Source organism: Thalassophryne amazonica, chromosome 2 (assembly GCF_902500255.1).
Source record: "Thalassophryne amazonica chromosome 2, fThaAma1.1, whole genome shotgun sequence".
Classification (NCBI taxonomy): domain Eukaryota; kingdom Metazoa; phylum Chordata; class Actinopteri; order Batrachoidiformes; family Batrachoididae; genus Thalassophryne; species Thalassophryne amazonica.
In genome coordinates this window covers 86,524,740-86,539,996 of record NC_047104.1, presented here as the reverse complement: position 1 = coordinate 86,539,996, position 15,257 = coordinate 86,524,740, and the positions used below count along the sequence as shown (strand labels likewise).

The window sequence follows — 15,257 nt, the reverse complement described above, 5'->3', positions numbered from 1 at the left end:
AAAGTTACGGTCCATCATGTAAAGCAAAAACAATAATAACTAGGACTGCAAGCAGTCATATACGGGCCCTCGTTCCGCGCAACCGCCTACCCAGGCCTTGTGACCACATGTGGGCATGTGCATGCAGGGGCAACCACTCATCACACAGTTAAAATTTTAAACAAATCACACAATGCATCAAGGAGTTATGACATGTTGATTGAAAATGGAGTGCTCCCAAAAGCTCGCCAAAGTTTGACGACCTCTAGCAGCCACGCCTTTTGACTTAATTAGAATCTTTTGATAACTTTTGATCACCATTGTGTTGTGATGATTTTGACAAAATCTGAAGACGATCGGATGAAATCCCTAGGACGAGTTCGTTCAAATGTAAGTAGTGGAAATGGCCAAAAATGGCAAAAATTTGCTCAAAATCGAAACTTAAAATCAAAATGGCCGACTTCCTGTCGATATTTCACCATGACAGTAAGAGACTTTTTCGTGCATCGTGGCATGGTAAATATGTGTACCGAATTTCGTGAGGCTACGACGAAAAAAGCCCAATGCGGAGGGGTTTTTGAAAATTTCTAGGGGGCGCTATTTGCGATTTTTCTGCGACCATGTGCGACGCCCCCAAAATATCGAATTTTGGATCCGGTCGGACGACTTTGGAAAGCTTGGTGAGTTTTTGAGCATGGGAAGAGGCCGAAATTTCGATTTCAAGAGTGAGAATAATAATAATAATAATAATAACTAGGACTGCAAGCAGTCATATACGGGCCCTCGTTCCGCGCGACCGCCTACCCAGGCCAGTGGGTGCCCTTGTGACCACATGTGGGCATGTGCATGCAGGGGCAACCACTCGTCACACAGTAAAAATTTTAAACAAATCACACAATGCATCAAGGAGTTATGACATGTTGATTGTTCATCTACTAGGGGGTGCTCAGTGTACAAACAGAGGGGCCGGGTGTGTTCAGGGGCCAACCGTCATAATACATGTGAAGTTTCAAGTCAATCAGGCAAAGCATGAAGGAGTTATCATGACTTGATGTTCCATGGCAAAGGGTCAAAATGACGGCACCATAGCGGCCACACCCTTCAACATAGAGAAAAGCTTTCGATAACTTTTGGTCAGTATCATCTTTGGATGTTGTCAAAGAAATTGGAAGTGCATTGGACAAAATCCCTAGGAGGAGTTCGTTCAAATACAACATGTGGAAATCACGCCAAAATGAGAAGAAAATTCAAAATGGCCGACTTCCTGTTTGGAGTAGACCCATGGTGCAAGAGACTTTTTTGTACGTCTATGCAAGTCACACGTGTACCAATTTTCATCTCCCTACTCCAAAAAAACCCTTATCTGGAGGGGTTTTTGAAAGTTTCAAGGGGGCGCTATTGAGGCATTTTGCCCCGCCCGTAGGCGACGCCCCTATGAATTGTAAGAGGTTGTCGTGCTCGACCTGTGTATCAATTTTCATGATGATGTGACAAAATTAAAGCCGTCAAAAGGAAGAACGTAATTTCATGGTGAATGGTCAATATTCGGCACGCCGCCACACGGACGCTATTACTCGTAAAGTCACGGCGTTCATCGCCTACGTTCACCAATTTGTTGTGCATGTTTTAGAAGTGAAATGAAGTTGATTGGGTTAAGTATGTGACATCAGGACCTCTTAAAGTAAAAATAGGACATTTCCCGCCACCACCGGGGGGCACTATGGCGCAGGTGGGAACTTAAGATATGTAGACGTTCAGGGCGGAGCCCTCATCATGTCCAGCAAGTTTGAAGGATCTACGATGAAGTATGTGGGCGTGACAGCCGTTCGAAGTGAAATGGCGTGCTCCCAAAAACTCGCCAAAGTTTGACGACCCCTAGGAGCCACGCCTTTTGACTTAATTAGAATCTTTTGATAACTTTTGATCACCATTGTGTTGTGATGATTTTGACCAAATTTGAAGACAATCGGATGAAATCCCTAGGACGAGTTCGTTCAAAGTAGTGGAAATGGCCAAAAATGGCAAAAATTTGCTCAAAATCGAAACTTAAAATCAAAATGGCCGACTTCCTGTCGATATTTCACCATGACAGTAAGAGACTTTTTCGTGCGTCCTGGCATGGTAAATAAGTGTACTGAATTTCGTGAGGCTACGATGAAAAAAGCCCAATGAGGAGGGGTTTTTGAAAATTTCTAGGGGGCGCTATTTCACAATTTTCCTGCGACCATGTGCGACGCCCCCAAAATATCGAATTTCGGATCCGGCCGGATGACTATGGAAAGTTTGGTGAGTTTTTGAGCATGGGAAGAGGCCGAAATTTCGATTTCAAAAGTGATAATAATAATAATAATAAATAATAATAATAATAATAATAATAATAAACAGTGCAATTACAATAGGGTCCTCGTAGGACGTTGCCTACTCGGGCCCTAATAATGCTAATAATAATATCCTCTGTGTGTTGTTGTGGGACTTGACTAATTAAACATCGTTCCTGCTCACGCTGCTGCTCTCTGCCAAGTAAAGTTGGAAAGATATTCAAATATTCGACACTCCAGAATAACCTCAACAACAAATGGCTGTTTTAAATTAAATGAATCATCTTTCCAAATGCTATAATGCAGAAAGGAAGGTATTGATATTGAAGGTATTGGTATTGAAGGTACTGACCAAAACTGTTTTTTTTTTTTTTGCCCCAAAAAAATTAGATATCCTCCATTCTTTGTGAAGTGCACTGATCTTGACATGCAGCTGGCTGTGAGACCGGAGCTCAGAGACCCTCAACAAATTACCAGGGTAAAAGGAAATGCTTTGTTAAAAACTCTATAACGTCACATTTACTGCTTGTAGTACCATCAAACTCACATCACACATCAATGGACTTCCTCTGGTTGTACTACAGCACTTAGATGGGAAAAACAAACGTTTATATAATTTTTGGTATTTTGTATACCAATGAATTTGAATTAAATTTCTATCTTTTTATTATTATTGCTTGTAGTACAACCAAACTCGCATCACACATCAATGAACTCCCTCTGGTTGTACTTGGGGAAAAAAAGGTTCTGAATGGTTGTAGTTTTGTCTGTATTACAACATTTGGAGAGAGGTGTCATTTGATTTAAAATGATGATTCCATTTGAAGTTTTTGATCTGAATGATGTTGATGATGTCAAATCTTTGAATATCTTGAAAATCTTTACCTAACTAACAACAGTAATGTGATCATGACTACATACCATTTGTTAACTCCTCACCAATGAAATTATCCTGTTACTGGTAGCTCATTTTACAAGTGAAAACTCTCAATTTCTGTTGAAATTTGCTCACTCCCCGACCATGTGAAGAAGGTGATGTCTGTACATCATAACGATGAATCTGGCTTCAACCATTGCTGTAATTCCTTTTTCAACAGGGTTTTTTTTTTTTTGAGAGAGTTTCATACATGATCATTTTTATTTTACCCTGGTATTATACCTGCTGTTCATATATGATTGACTTGAAGAAATTTAAGTTATAAATAACATGATTAGCATCTTGAAACAAAACGTATTAAATGCATTTACTTGTAGTGTCTCAATACACATACACTGTGATGAGACTGTCAGTTCAAGGCTGAGGTATCAAGTAATTTATATTTTCAGACTGTGGAAGGGGCTTTTCTACTATGAAGAGGGTCGAGACCCCCTTCCGAAACAGAATGAAAGAAGAAACCCTGGACAACCTCCTTATGATTTCTATTGAAGGAGATGAGGCAAAAACATTCAACTTTGACTCTGCTTGCAACAGCAGGGGTGGTGGCCAAGTGGTTAATGCACTTGGTTTCAGTTCAGAAGGTTCCGGGTTCAAATCCCACCCCTGCCACATTTCTCCAATTTAATGTGGAGTTGCGTCAGGAAGGGCATCCGGCATAAAACTTGTGCCAATTCAACATGCAGATCCACCTTGGATTTGCTGTGGCGACCCCAAGTGCAAACTAGGGAGCAGCCGAAGGGACTTACTTTTTTTGACTCTGCTTGCAACAACTGGGCCAAGATGAATAAAAGAAGAATTGATGTTACTGCCTTTGGAAATGTGTGTAAAAGGTAAAAATATCATGGTCTAATTAAGTTCATTCCAGAGCTATTTGGTATATTTAGACTGACAAAGAAGGCCCTTTATAAGCCCATAATGCAGAGCCCCCTGGGCCCTCCACTGAGATGCCGCCTAAGCAGCCCCCAAACCCCCTACTTTTTAAGATAAATTTTCCATTGCATTATTCTGCTAAAAAAAAAAAAAAAAAAAAAAAATCTTGGTGGGAACCCTGATTACCTACCTTTATCATCATCCTTGAGGCATACATCACATGCCTCAATGATCTGAGCTAGATCTACATGAAGTCCACCTTCAGAGTTTTCTTCTGAGATTTCGGCTCCTTTGGATTTGATGTAGGCCCTCAGCTCTGAAGCCTACCAACAGAAAATAAACTCAGTGACATAAAAGCAAGCAACAACATATATAAATATTATACTCTAACGTGATGCCAACATACTGCTATTTTTTTTTTTAGCATTGATCACAAGTTAGCATCGATGTCTGATGTTCCAATCCAGTGGAAAGTGTCCCCCAACCTCCCCCCCAAAAAAGAGGTCAAGTTGTCTCTGCAGCTTTGTTAAGCCTACATGTTTATTAATTAGCTGCCAAGCTCCACAAGTATACAGGGCTTGACATAAACCAATTTGCCCCACTGGCCCACAGGGCCAGTAGAATTTAGAAGTTAGTGGCCCACAGTGTGGGAGCACTGGCCCATGGTTTTGCACGTGAGAGTTCATGATATTCCACCTTGAAATACTGCAAATAAAACTCCCTATATAATATCAACCAATCCAGAAAAAACATGAAATAGTCTATAGATCATGAAGTTAAAAAATAGAATTTATCAGAGGGTATTCTCAAGTGTAAAAAAATAGTGACTCCCATAAAATTTAGGGGGCATTTTTTAAGCAACCCTCAGAGTCAGAAATATAAAATACAGATGTAGGTCCATATCAAAACTAAAAAGTATGCCTTGTCTGGATTGGAGTTAGAGATCTAAAAAAAATAAAAATAAATTATGCTTGGCTCCTTTGCTAATGCTGTCACCGTGGGGTTTCCACAAAGGCAAGCTGGTTAGACTTTTAAACCAGCTTCAAAACAGCCAGGGTCTACCAGGACCAAACATATACTTTACTTACTTGTCAGCATACAACAGATAGGCCCTGCAGATTTGGCAGAAAACCTCATTCTTCTTCTGGTCATGACCAAGGCACGGCCATTTCTGTGGTCAGGTTGGGACAAAACCTCTCTTCCTCTTGTTTCTTTCATATAGCCTGTCTCTCTCCCTTAACTTATCATCACTAAGCTTCCTCTTCTGGCCAATTCCTTTAGCAAAACTCTTTCCTGGTTGTTGTCCGGGTTTGGGTGGATGTAGTTTAAACATATTTCAATTTGAATTTCAAAGCATTCTGTTAGATTTGAGTCTTGTTCGTCTTCGCTTCCTGCAGCTTCCCGTGCATTTAAAGATGCTAACGAACATTGCAGAAGATCGATGACGGAAACGGCCGAACGCATGCTCCACGCATCGACAACATACATTTCAATATGTGCGAGGTTCTGCGAGACCGTGGAACGTGGTTAGGGATGGGTATTGATAAGATTTTATCGATATCAATACCATTACTGATTCCGCTTATCGATCCGATTCCTTATCAATTCCCTTATCAATACCGCTTGTGAATTTTCTGTGTACTAAAAGTAGGCCTTAAAGGTTTTCTATGTCAACAACATTTTAGTGAGTCTTCAAGTAAATAAATATGAAATTGGTCACTGGATCCCTAAACTCTGGGCCTAAATAAACTCTACATGGTGGCTCCTTGATCTCTGAATATAAATAGAAATAAACAAAATCTGTAGTTTTTGTCAAAAGCATTTCCTTTCAGACATTATTGGTATGAATGTCTTTCCATACCTCTGAGCTGAGCTCTTGCAGTTGTGCTGTGCTTCACGTCAGCATCAGTTTACTTCATAGAGAATGCAGGATGTCTCATTTTGGGAAGAAAAAAACGTTTTAGTCAATTGTAGTTTATTTTCTGTATTACAGCATTTGGAAAGAGGTGTCATTTTATTTAAAGTGGCAATTCCTTATTAAGTTATTAATTCCGAATGGACTCTGTCTCAGCCAGTGATGCCGGTAACGCGTTACTTAGTAATCTCTAATCTGACCACTTTTTTTAGTAACGAGTAATCTAAAGCGTTAATCTTTCCAAATCAGTAATCAGATTAAAGTTACTTCTCCATGTCACTGTGCGTTACTATTATTTTTCATTGTGGGTCGATAGCAGTGTGGGCAGGGGGTCGGGGTTCGACTGAACTGCCCACTTTCAGTGAGCTGTGAGCTTATCATCCACGGTTTTTTGCAGCTGCTCGACTCGTCGTCTCCTCTTAAGGCACGGTGATCAGCACACCTGCACTGAGCTTTACAAAGACATTTTTATACTTTTTTTCCTCCTTTATTTAGAGCTGAGCCGCTCCGTATCTGCACGTTAAAACAGCTGATCCTCTGCGACGCGTCAACAACTAACACTATTTTCCACTCAAATGCACCTAAACTCTCTTTCTGAGGACCACATGATGTGAAAACACAATAAAACTTTCTTACCTGTAAATCTGGTCACGTTTTCTGCATAAATAAATGTTATCCATTCTTTGTACTCAAACGCCAAAGTAGGGGCGAATCCAGATGGAATGGGGGTGTGGGGGAGGGAAGTGCCCCCCTCACAACACCCCTAGATTAAAGGTCCAGTTTTGAAGCCTTTTTTTTACTACAACTACTAATACTAAAAATAATATTAATTTCGACAAGTAAAATATTTAGAGAGAATTTAAATGTTAGAAAAATGCTAGAATGAATTTAATAGTTACATTTATAAACAATGTAGGTTCAAAATTGCAAGTTTTACTGTTACAGTGCTGTCAACAGTTAAATATGAGGTCAAGAAAGAGGTCTTTATTTTACTTTTTATAAAACAAGTATTTATTTTCATTGAAGTCAAGAAAGGGTGACTATAAAGTAAGTTTTGGCAAAACAGGTATCATTGTCATGTTGAGGTGGCAGAGGGTTGTTGTCGGCAGCTGGGAAAAGTAACTTAAAAAGTAACTAGTAATCTAACTTAGTTACTTTTACAATTGAGTAATCAGTAAAGTAACTAAGTTACTTTTTCAAGGAGTAATCAGTAATCAGTAATTGGATTACTTTTTCAAAGTAACTGTGGCAACACTGGTCTCAGCAGAGAGCCACGCAGCGTTTGAAGCTGTGCCAACGGAACGGAGGACGATTCTTGTTTCTTGACTGCCACAAGACAAGATCCCACTTGGCGACTTTAGTCTGCACAAAAGTGACTCACAGTCACGAATGACATATTTTAATGGCTTTGAGAGGAATTAAGAAGCGGACTTGCCACTTCTGAAGAGTTGTTATTACTATTATTACTGTTGTTGTTGCTATTATTATTATTAATATATAAATACAAATAAATTTAAAAAATTACAATTTTTAATACATTTGACTCTTTAACGACAACATCCCTGAGCCATTAATTATTATACAGAAAAAAATGCACACAAACATGCTGAAATGCCAACCGCTAATGCTAATTTTAACATTGAAAACATCATAGACATTCTAATGTGTTAGCATCGGTCTCGTTTTGAGTTATAAAATACATCAACTGTTTCAGAAGACCATAATAGGTCAGTTTAACATAAAAGGGTATATTAATCACAGGCATATGCTCTTTGGGGTTTTAGCAGGGAAAAATTAAGATAAAGTCCAACGACCCAGCGGATCTGCAGAAGCGGTTGATTACAGACCTGTTGCAGGGTCTGCAATCAACATAGAGAAATGATCATTTTCCAGACAAAGACCCTCAAAAACAACGGCCACTCTGAAGGACCGATAAGGGAACTGTTAAGCAAAAAGACTACTAATATCGGTGGATCGAATCATTTCTTATCGATAACCAACCCAAGATGCCAGATGTGGTCCGTGGTGCGAGACCAAAACAAACAAAGACGAAGAAGAAGAAGACCAAAACAAACATGGCGGACTCTGTGAAGTTTGATGACACGGAGATGTGTAGAAATTCGACTATGCCGCCGCAAAATATGGTAAAATAAATAGAATTTTGCGTATTTTTGTAAAATTCCTGGATCCGGATCGTGATCCAGATCACCACTAAAATTTAATCACTTGTTCCTCTTGTCATTTCCAATCATCCCACAAAATTTCATCAAAATCCGTTCAAAACTTTTTGAGTTATCCTGCTGACAAACAGACAGACAGACAAACAAACTCGACCGAAAACATAACCTCCTTGGCGGAGGTAACCACAACAACAACAAACAAAAACAAAAATGCAGCCTTCCTTCCCTTGAACACAAAGGATGCAACGGGTGTATCTTATGCAGCTAAAACAATCCCAAGAGTCACTGAGTGTTTTTTTTTCTCTCCAAAACAAAACTGTTCCCAAATTAAAATAAATAAATAAAATTTGGGCTTCATATGTACAGTTATACAAAAGTAATAATAAGTAAAGTATAAATAAGTATTAAAAATGATTACGAAACCATGGGTTACGCCCACTACGCTAGCTTGCAGCGCCGGAGGTTACTAGGTGAGTGGCAGCAGGGCTAGGATGAGTTAATGACACAATCACAAAATGCTCCGTGGGCTGGACAGCTTCATTTCAGAATGGTTGGCTCAGTCATTGTGGTTTTGTGAGGCAAGAGCTTCATCAAAGCACCCTTCAAAGGATGTGGCCCCTTAATTGAGACACAGCCTGTGTCATATTTCTGCTAACCATCAACGTGTAAACAGCTTGTACCCAGTTAACCGCCAGCTGTCACCAGCTAAATGTCAGTGTGTAACCAGTTAACCATCAAGTCAGCTAACCAGTGTGTAACTCAGCTTTCAGCCTGTAACCAGATAAACCAGTAGCACAAAGTCAAGTAACCACAAGTGCATAACCAGCCAACTAGTAACACATACAGCTAACCAGTAGCCTGTAACCTGGTAATTATTAGAAGGAAATGGCTATGTGCAAGGCAGCCGTGTGGATAATTTCCTATTGGCTATTTGCAAGGCAACGACCGAGTGGCAAAATGGGACTTACAGTTCTAAACAAACCAAACAGTCATTGATTATCCGTACCCACAGTTTAGAAATCTGAGGCCACGGTCAGTTTTAGAAAAAAATAATTTGCATCTTTTTTTCTTTTTTTTTATTTTAACCAAAACTGGAGCAACTTTAACTTTTGACTCCTGTACAAACTTAAAGTGACCTGTCACAATTGTTACTGTTTTTACCCATTAACTCCAGAACATTCAGTTATAGATTATCCAAACTATATCTTTTTGGAATTGTTATGATCAGACAGATATTGTGGTTTAGTTTTCAACATGACTGGAGCATTTTTAAATTTTAACCCCTGTGTAACCCTTCATTGACCCCTACGTGGCAACAGCTGCCAACCTGGCATGGTTGTCATACATTTTTGTGTAGGTCATGGTACACTGAGACTGGATTGTAAGTGTCGTTTTGTCACCTTAAGTGGTACCAATTTGGTCAAAACTGATGACTGGCTCATGGAGTATGAAGTCAAAGGAAATATCTGTAGACCTCTGAGACAGGATTGTGTCGAGGCACAAATCTGGGAACGGTACAGAAACATTGCTTTGCTTTGAAAGTCTCAATAAGCACAGTGGTCTCCATCATCCATAAATGGAAGAAGATCGGATCCACTAGGACTCTTCCTAGAGCTGGCCACCCATCTAAACTGAACAATCAGGACAGAAGGGCCTTAATCAGGGAGGTGACCAAGAACCCAACGGTAACTCCGTCGGAGCTCCAGAATTCCTCTGTTAAGAGAGGAGAACTTTCCAGAAGAACAGCCATCTTTGCAGCAAGCCACCAATCAGGTCTGTATGGTACAGTGGCCAGACGGAACCCACTCCTCAGTAAAAAGCACATGGCAGCCTGCATGGAGTTTGCCAAAAGTCACCTGAAGGACTCTCAGATAATAAGAAACACAATTCTTTGGTCTGATGAGACAAAGATTGAACTCTTTGGTGTGAACGGCAGGTGTCAAATTTGGAGGAAACCAGGCACCATCCCTACAGTGTAGAGCCTGACCGATATATTGGCCAGCCGATATTATCGCCGATATAAGCACCCTTTAAAGTACTCACTATCGGCCGAAATTTTGCCAAAAGAACGCAGAGCATTTCTCATAAACAGACCAGTTACTGAAATAGTGCTTGTGTCGGCAATGTAAAATGTCGTTGCACCGTTTGTCCAGTAGATGGAGCTCTAACTTCATTCAACTGACAGCTGCTTACACCCCTGCTTAAATGTGTTTATCACCGGCCCCTGTAGTTCGCCATCACACTGCACTGATCGGCTGACAAAAGCATGCAAGTAAATTTATAAGGATGTTGTTTGTAATAACTTTGCGATTACATTCACCCCACATTTCTCCCGTTTCAGTTCAACTCAGTTTAACTCAGTTTATGTGGTAATGTGTCAACTCTGCTTCATTGCGTCGGTCACGCTTTTTATTAAGCCCACGTTGTGTAGACCTTATTTCTAGCATGAAAAACTTTCGTTTACTGATAAGGTTTGAAACATTGAGATTCACTGGTCGTCCGGAAGGGTTCTGGGAATTACTGCCATTCGCCATTAACCCCCTGGGGCTGACACCATCGTATACGACGGCTGGGACCAAACTTTACTAAATTGTAAATAACTTTTTAATGATATGAGATAGAAACTTACTTTTTTTTTTTTTTTTTTTTACTGAAAAGTTAAATCCGCGGACTTTCGATCCACCATTGGCCATCTTGGTACTCCTCATAGAAGATGTATGATGACGTGCGCAATTCATTATGGGGTATTGTGAGTAGAATTTTGAGGGGAAAAAAAAAAAAATTACTCCATTTTGGAATAAGGCTGTAACAAAATGTGGAAAAGGTGAAGCACTGTGAACATTTTCTGAGTGCACTGTACCTTCACCCTTCATCATCTGAGCTCCAGTGGAAGCTGTCTGATAAAGAAATAATCTAAACAGTGTATGTGCTGAGGATCATAGCTCATTTACAGCTGATAACTTAAAATCATCTCAACCGTTTTTCATTGTGGCGCAGTGAGGTAGCACACGCAGTCTGTCCCTGTCGGTCTGTCCACTGCAGATTCGCTGACATTTTAAACAGCAGAAATCACAATAGTCTGTCATTTTGGGAGCGCTCAGGTGAACACAAGGTGAAACTAAAAGCGGAGATTTGCGTTTACGGCACAAATATTGCGCTCAGTTATGTAAACGTTCTATTTTTAGTCGTTGAATTTAAAAACGGTGTTCAGATGACGATATTACTTGTCAATATGTGTTTTTGTTCTGTTGTTTGTCACATTTAATCCAAAAACGAGAGAATTTCTGTTTTATTACAGAACAGCTACATGCTGTGTGCCCCAGACATAAAGAACAGAAATACACTTCACACATCTTCAGCAGTTTGCCAGAAAAACAGAAGCACATAACCAGCTACCGATCAACACCCAATTAACTATCAATCTGTAATGAGCTAAACAACTAACTTTGTGCACAACTGCTAACCACCACCATGTAAACAGCTAATCGTTAGCATGCTAACTATCAGCACTATCACCATCAGCATGTCTGACAGCTACGAAGTACATTAGCATGCTAAACTATTTTTTGAGAATAGCATTAAAAACATCCACAAGCAGCACGAAGCATTAAACGTTTTAAAGTAGTACCTGATCCTCCTCTGTAATATCAATAAATGCTGGGACGCTCATTTTTCGGTGATTTTTGAGCTCAGATTATGAAGCTCACGAGCTCACCAGTGCTGAATTCTAACCGGAAAGAAAAGGAAGCAATGCCGGTGACGCAAAGCAGTTCCGGGTCAAAGCACAGAGGCTGAGTTGCCAGATTTGGTTGTCGTCCGCTTTGTGGTCAAGCTATTGACATTGTAATATTATAGTCACATCACCGCTGAGCTTCTTTCCTCCAGCAATAAAATAGCAACCAAACTCCAAAAACTCCTTCAAATGTCTTAAATATCATCCACTACAAAAAAAAAATCACAGTTTGTAGATACTTTAAGTGTTAATTTGTTATTACTGAGATTCTAATATGTATATGTCATGGACATGAAGGAGTGAAGCTTGTCAGCATCTCACCATGTCATTTCCAGTGTTGCAGACCGAACAGTCCCCCCCTAAAAATCGCCCTGCCTTCACTGCGTATGCGTCATCAGCCAGGGTTCACAGATTATTACCTCGTTTCTGCTTCAAACTGCAATCCAGTCATCATCTGTCTCAGTGACAGATATCTGAAGCTTTTGTACAACAATCATTTCCACATAAATTCAGCATTATTTCATCATAAAAGATGCAGGAAGTGATCAGAGCAACGCAGCAACACAGGCTGCTAGCTGCTGCGTTCACTGCGCGTCTCATTTCAAAGCGTCACGGAATATTGCCTTGTTTTTGCTTAAAACGGCCTTGTTTCTGCTTAAAACTGACTTTAGAATGATTTAAGAGGTTTCACCTTGTCAACTGATGGTTAATAATCCCAATAATCCATTTGATCACTTTGGGTGAAGACAGTCCATCTCAGATGTGCTGCTGTGGTCTGAAATGACCATGGGCGCAGTTTGGTGGGGGATAGGGGGGACATGTCCCCCCCCCACCTTTTCAACCAGGGTGGACAGAATATGGTATGTCCCCCCCACCTTCTGACATATGTGTGTACTTGAAACATGCTATGCCAGTCTTATGTGCAAACCATGTCAGTCTTATGTGCAAAACCATGTCAGAATAGTATCTTTGTTACTGCAAGTTTGTATTTTTAGCAACATTGACTTGTTTACAACATCTGTTTCTTGTTTGTCACATTCGGAATTTTCTGGGACTGCATTTGCCCAGATTTGAAACCAAAAATAGTTGCCTCTAGGGACTAGTGTCTACACATAAGTATCAATGGACCATATGCTAATTTACTAAATTCTGAAAGTTAGAAAAGGAAATCAGAAAAGCTATCTGCCTTACACCAGGATGTGAATAAAATCAATGCTGGCTATTATCAGAATAAAGTACTTATATCCACAGTTTCAAATTGCATAAGTCAAATGGTGTCCACTCAAAACATTAAAATTAGTGTTCTGGATGCTCAGAATGCATCTGAGCTTATCTAGAAACCGTTGGCTTCTGGAGGCCTAAAGAGGCCCCCAGACCCCCGGCCTATGGGCTTCGGCCCTACGGGCCTCACACTTTGTCCCCCCAATTTCTAGTTCTAAATTGCATCTTTGGAAATGACGTATGCGCAGTGGAGGCAGGGCCAGATGTCTCTGGGCAGGGCGGACCGTTCGGTCTGTGACACCAGTTTGCAGCTTCGTCTACCATCACTTTGTGGTTTTTTACAGCTTTTTTAAGACAAAGTTGTCCGGTTTGTGGCTTTTTCCCCACTGGACAGATTTTTTGTGCAATTTCCGGTTTGCGCCTTCAACTACCATAGAGCTCGTATTACTGTGACTTTGGTTTGTAAAATTGTTGCGCAACATATTATCAATTTCTGCATATTTGAAATAAACTAGTGCAGTACCCATAGGAAATTATTCCTATAGATTAGAAAATTGGGAGTTTAAGTAGATTTTTCATGGATGGTTGTATGAGGCTGTGTTTGAAAGTGAGATGTAGAGGCGTACTTACTCTTACATAGCTTTAACAGACAAAGTGTACGTTTGTTAACACATGGTTGACATTGAGACCAAGGAGACATGCAAATAGTTATTTTAAGAAAAAGACTGACAGTAATCCAACATGGACATACAACCCCAATTCCAATGAAGTTGGGACATTGTGTAAAATGTAAATAAAAACAGAATACAATAATATGCAAATCCTCTTCAACCTATATTCAATTGAATACACCACAAAGACAAGATATTTAATGTTCAAACTGATAAACTTTATTGTTTTTGTGCAAATATTTGTTCATTTTGAAATGGATGCCTGTAACACGTTTCAAAAAAGCTGGGACAGTGGTATATTTACCACTGTGTTACATCACCTTTCTTTGTAACAACACTCATTAAGTGTTTGGGAACTGTGGACACTCAGGATTGGGTGTAAAAGGAGCATCCCCAAAAGGTTCAGCCGTTCACAAGCAAAGACGGGGCGAGGATCACCACTTGGGGAACAACTGCATGAAAAAAAATCGTCAAACAGTTTAAAGAACAATGTTTCTCAATGTTCAATTGCAAGGAATTTAGGAGTTCCATCATCTATAGTCCATAATATAGTCAGAAGATTCAGGAATCTGGAGAACTTTCAACACTTAAGCGGCAAGGCCGAAAACCAACATTGAATGCCCGTGACCATCGATGCCTTAGGTTGCACTGCATTAAAAACCGACATCATTGTGTAAAGTATCTTACCGTGTGGGCTCAAAAACACTTCAGAAAACCATTCTCAGTTAACACAGTTCGTTGCTACATCTACAAGTGCAAGTTAAAACTACCATGCAAAGTGAAAGCCATACATCAACAACATTCGGAAATGCCGCCGCCTTCTCTGGGTCTGAGCTCATTTGAAACTGGGACACACACACACACACACACACACACACACACACACACACACACACACACACACACACACACACACACACACACGTTTATGGAATTACACAACTAACATGGTTGATCTGCTGGTGGGAATACACAGTATAATTTACAAGCCTCATGATAAATGAAAATACATATTCCATAATTATTATTATTTAAAAAATCTTAAAAATATTTGCTTAGTCTATTGTGGGGCCACACAGTTCCTCGACACTTCACGACAACACGTCATCCAGTTAAATATCTGATATATGGTCCATATGGTCCCCATGTACACCATATGGGGCCCATATTGGTACCATCAGAGCAAAATGTAGCCTGGATGATCTCTGGGTTTTACATGGAATACAGCTGGGTTGTAAAGGAAATTAGTTTTCTGGAGTGGAAACACAAATTTCTGCCATGTGCATGTTTGCAAAATCATTCAAAAAAATAAAAAAATGTTGCAATGATTTGCAATTTGGCACAGCAAGAATTCACAATAGTGATGACACTTCAAAAGCTGACAGGAATACTGACAAGATACATCACGAAGATGTTTTTTTTGCAATCTGGAT

General features: G+C 40.0%; 1 protein-coding gene across 1 annotated transcript in view; it reads right to left on the bottom strand.

The window, feature by feature from the left end:
• eif3m (eukaryotic translation initiation factor 3, subunit M) overlaps window positions 1-11,869 on the bottom strand; it is a 42,864-nt gene extending 30,995 nt beyond the window's left edge. The window contains exons 1-2 of the mRNA XM_034188748.1: window positions 11,828-11,869; window positions 4,295-4,427 (exon numbers count right to left, since the gene is read on the bottom strand). Coding sequence (XP_034044639.1) covers window positions 4,295-4,427; window positions 11,828-11,869 — 175 coding nt within the window. The remainder of the gene's footprint in view (window positions 1-4,294; window positions 4,428-11,827) is intronic.
• Window positions 11,870-15,257: the final 3,388 nt, after the last annotated feature.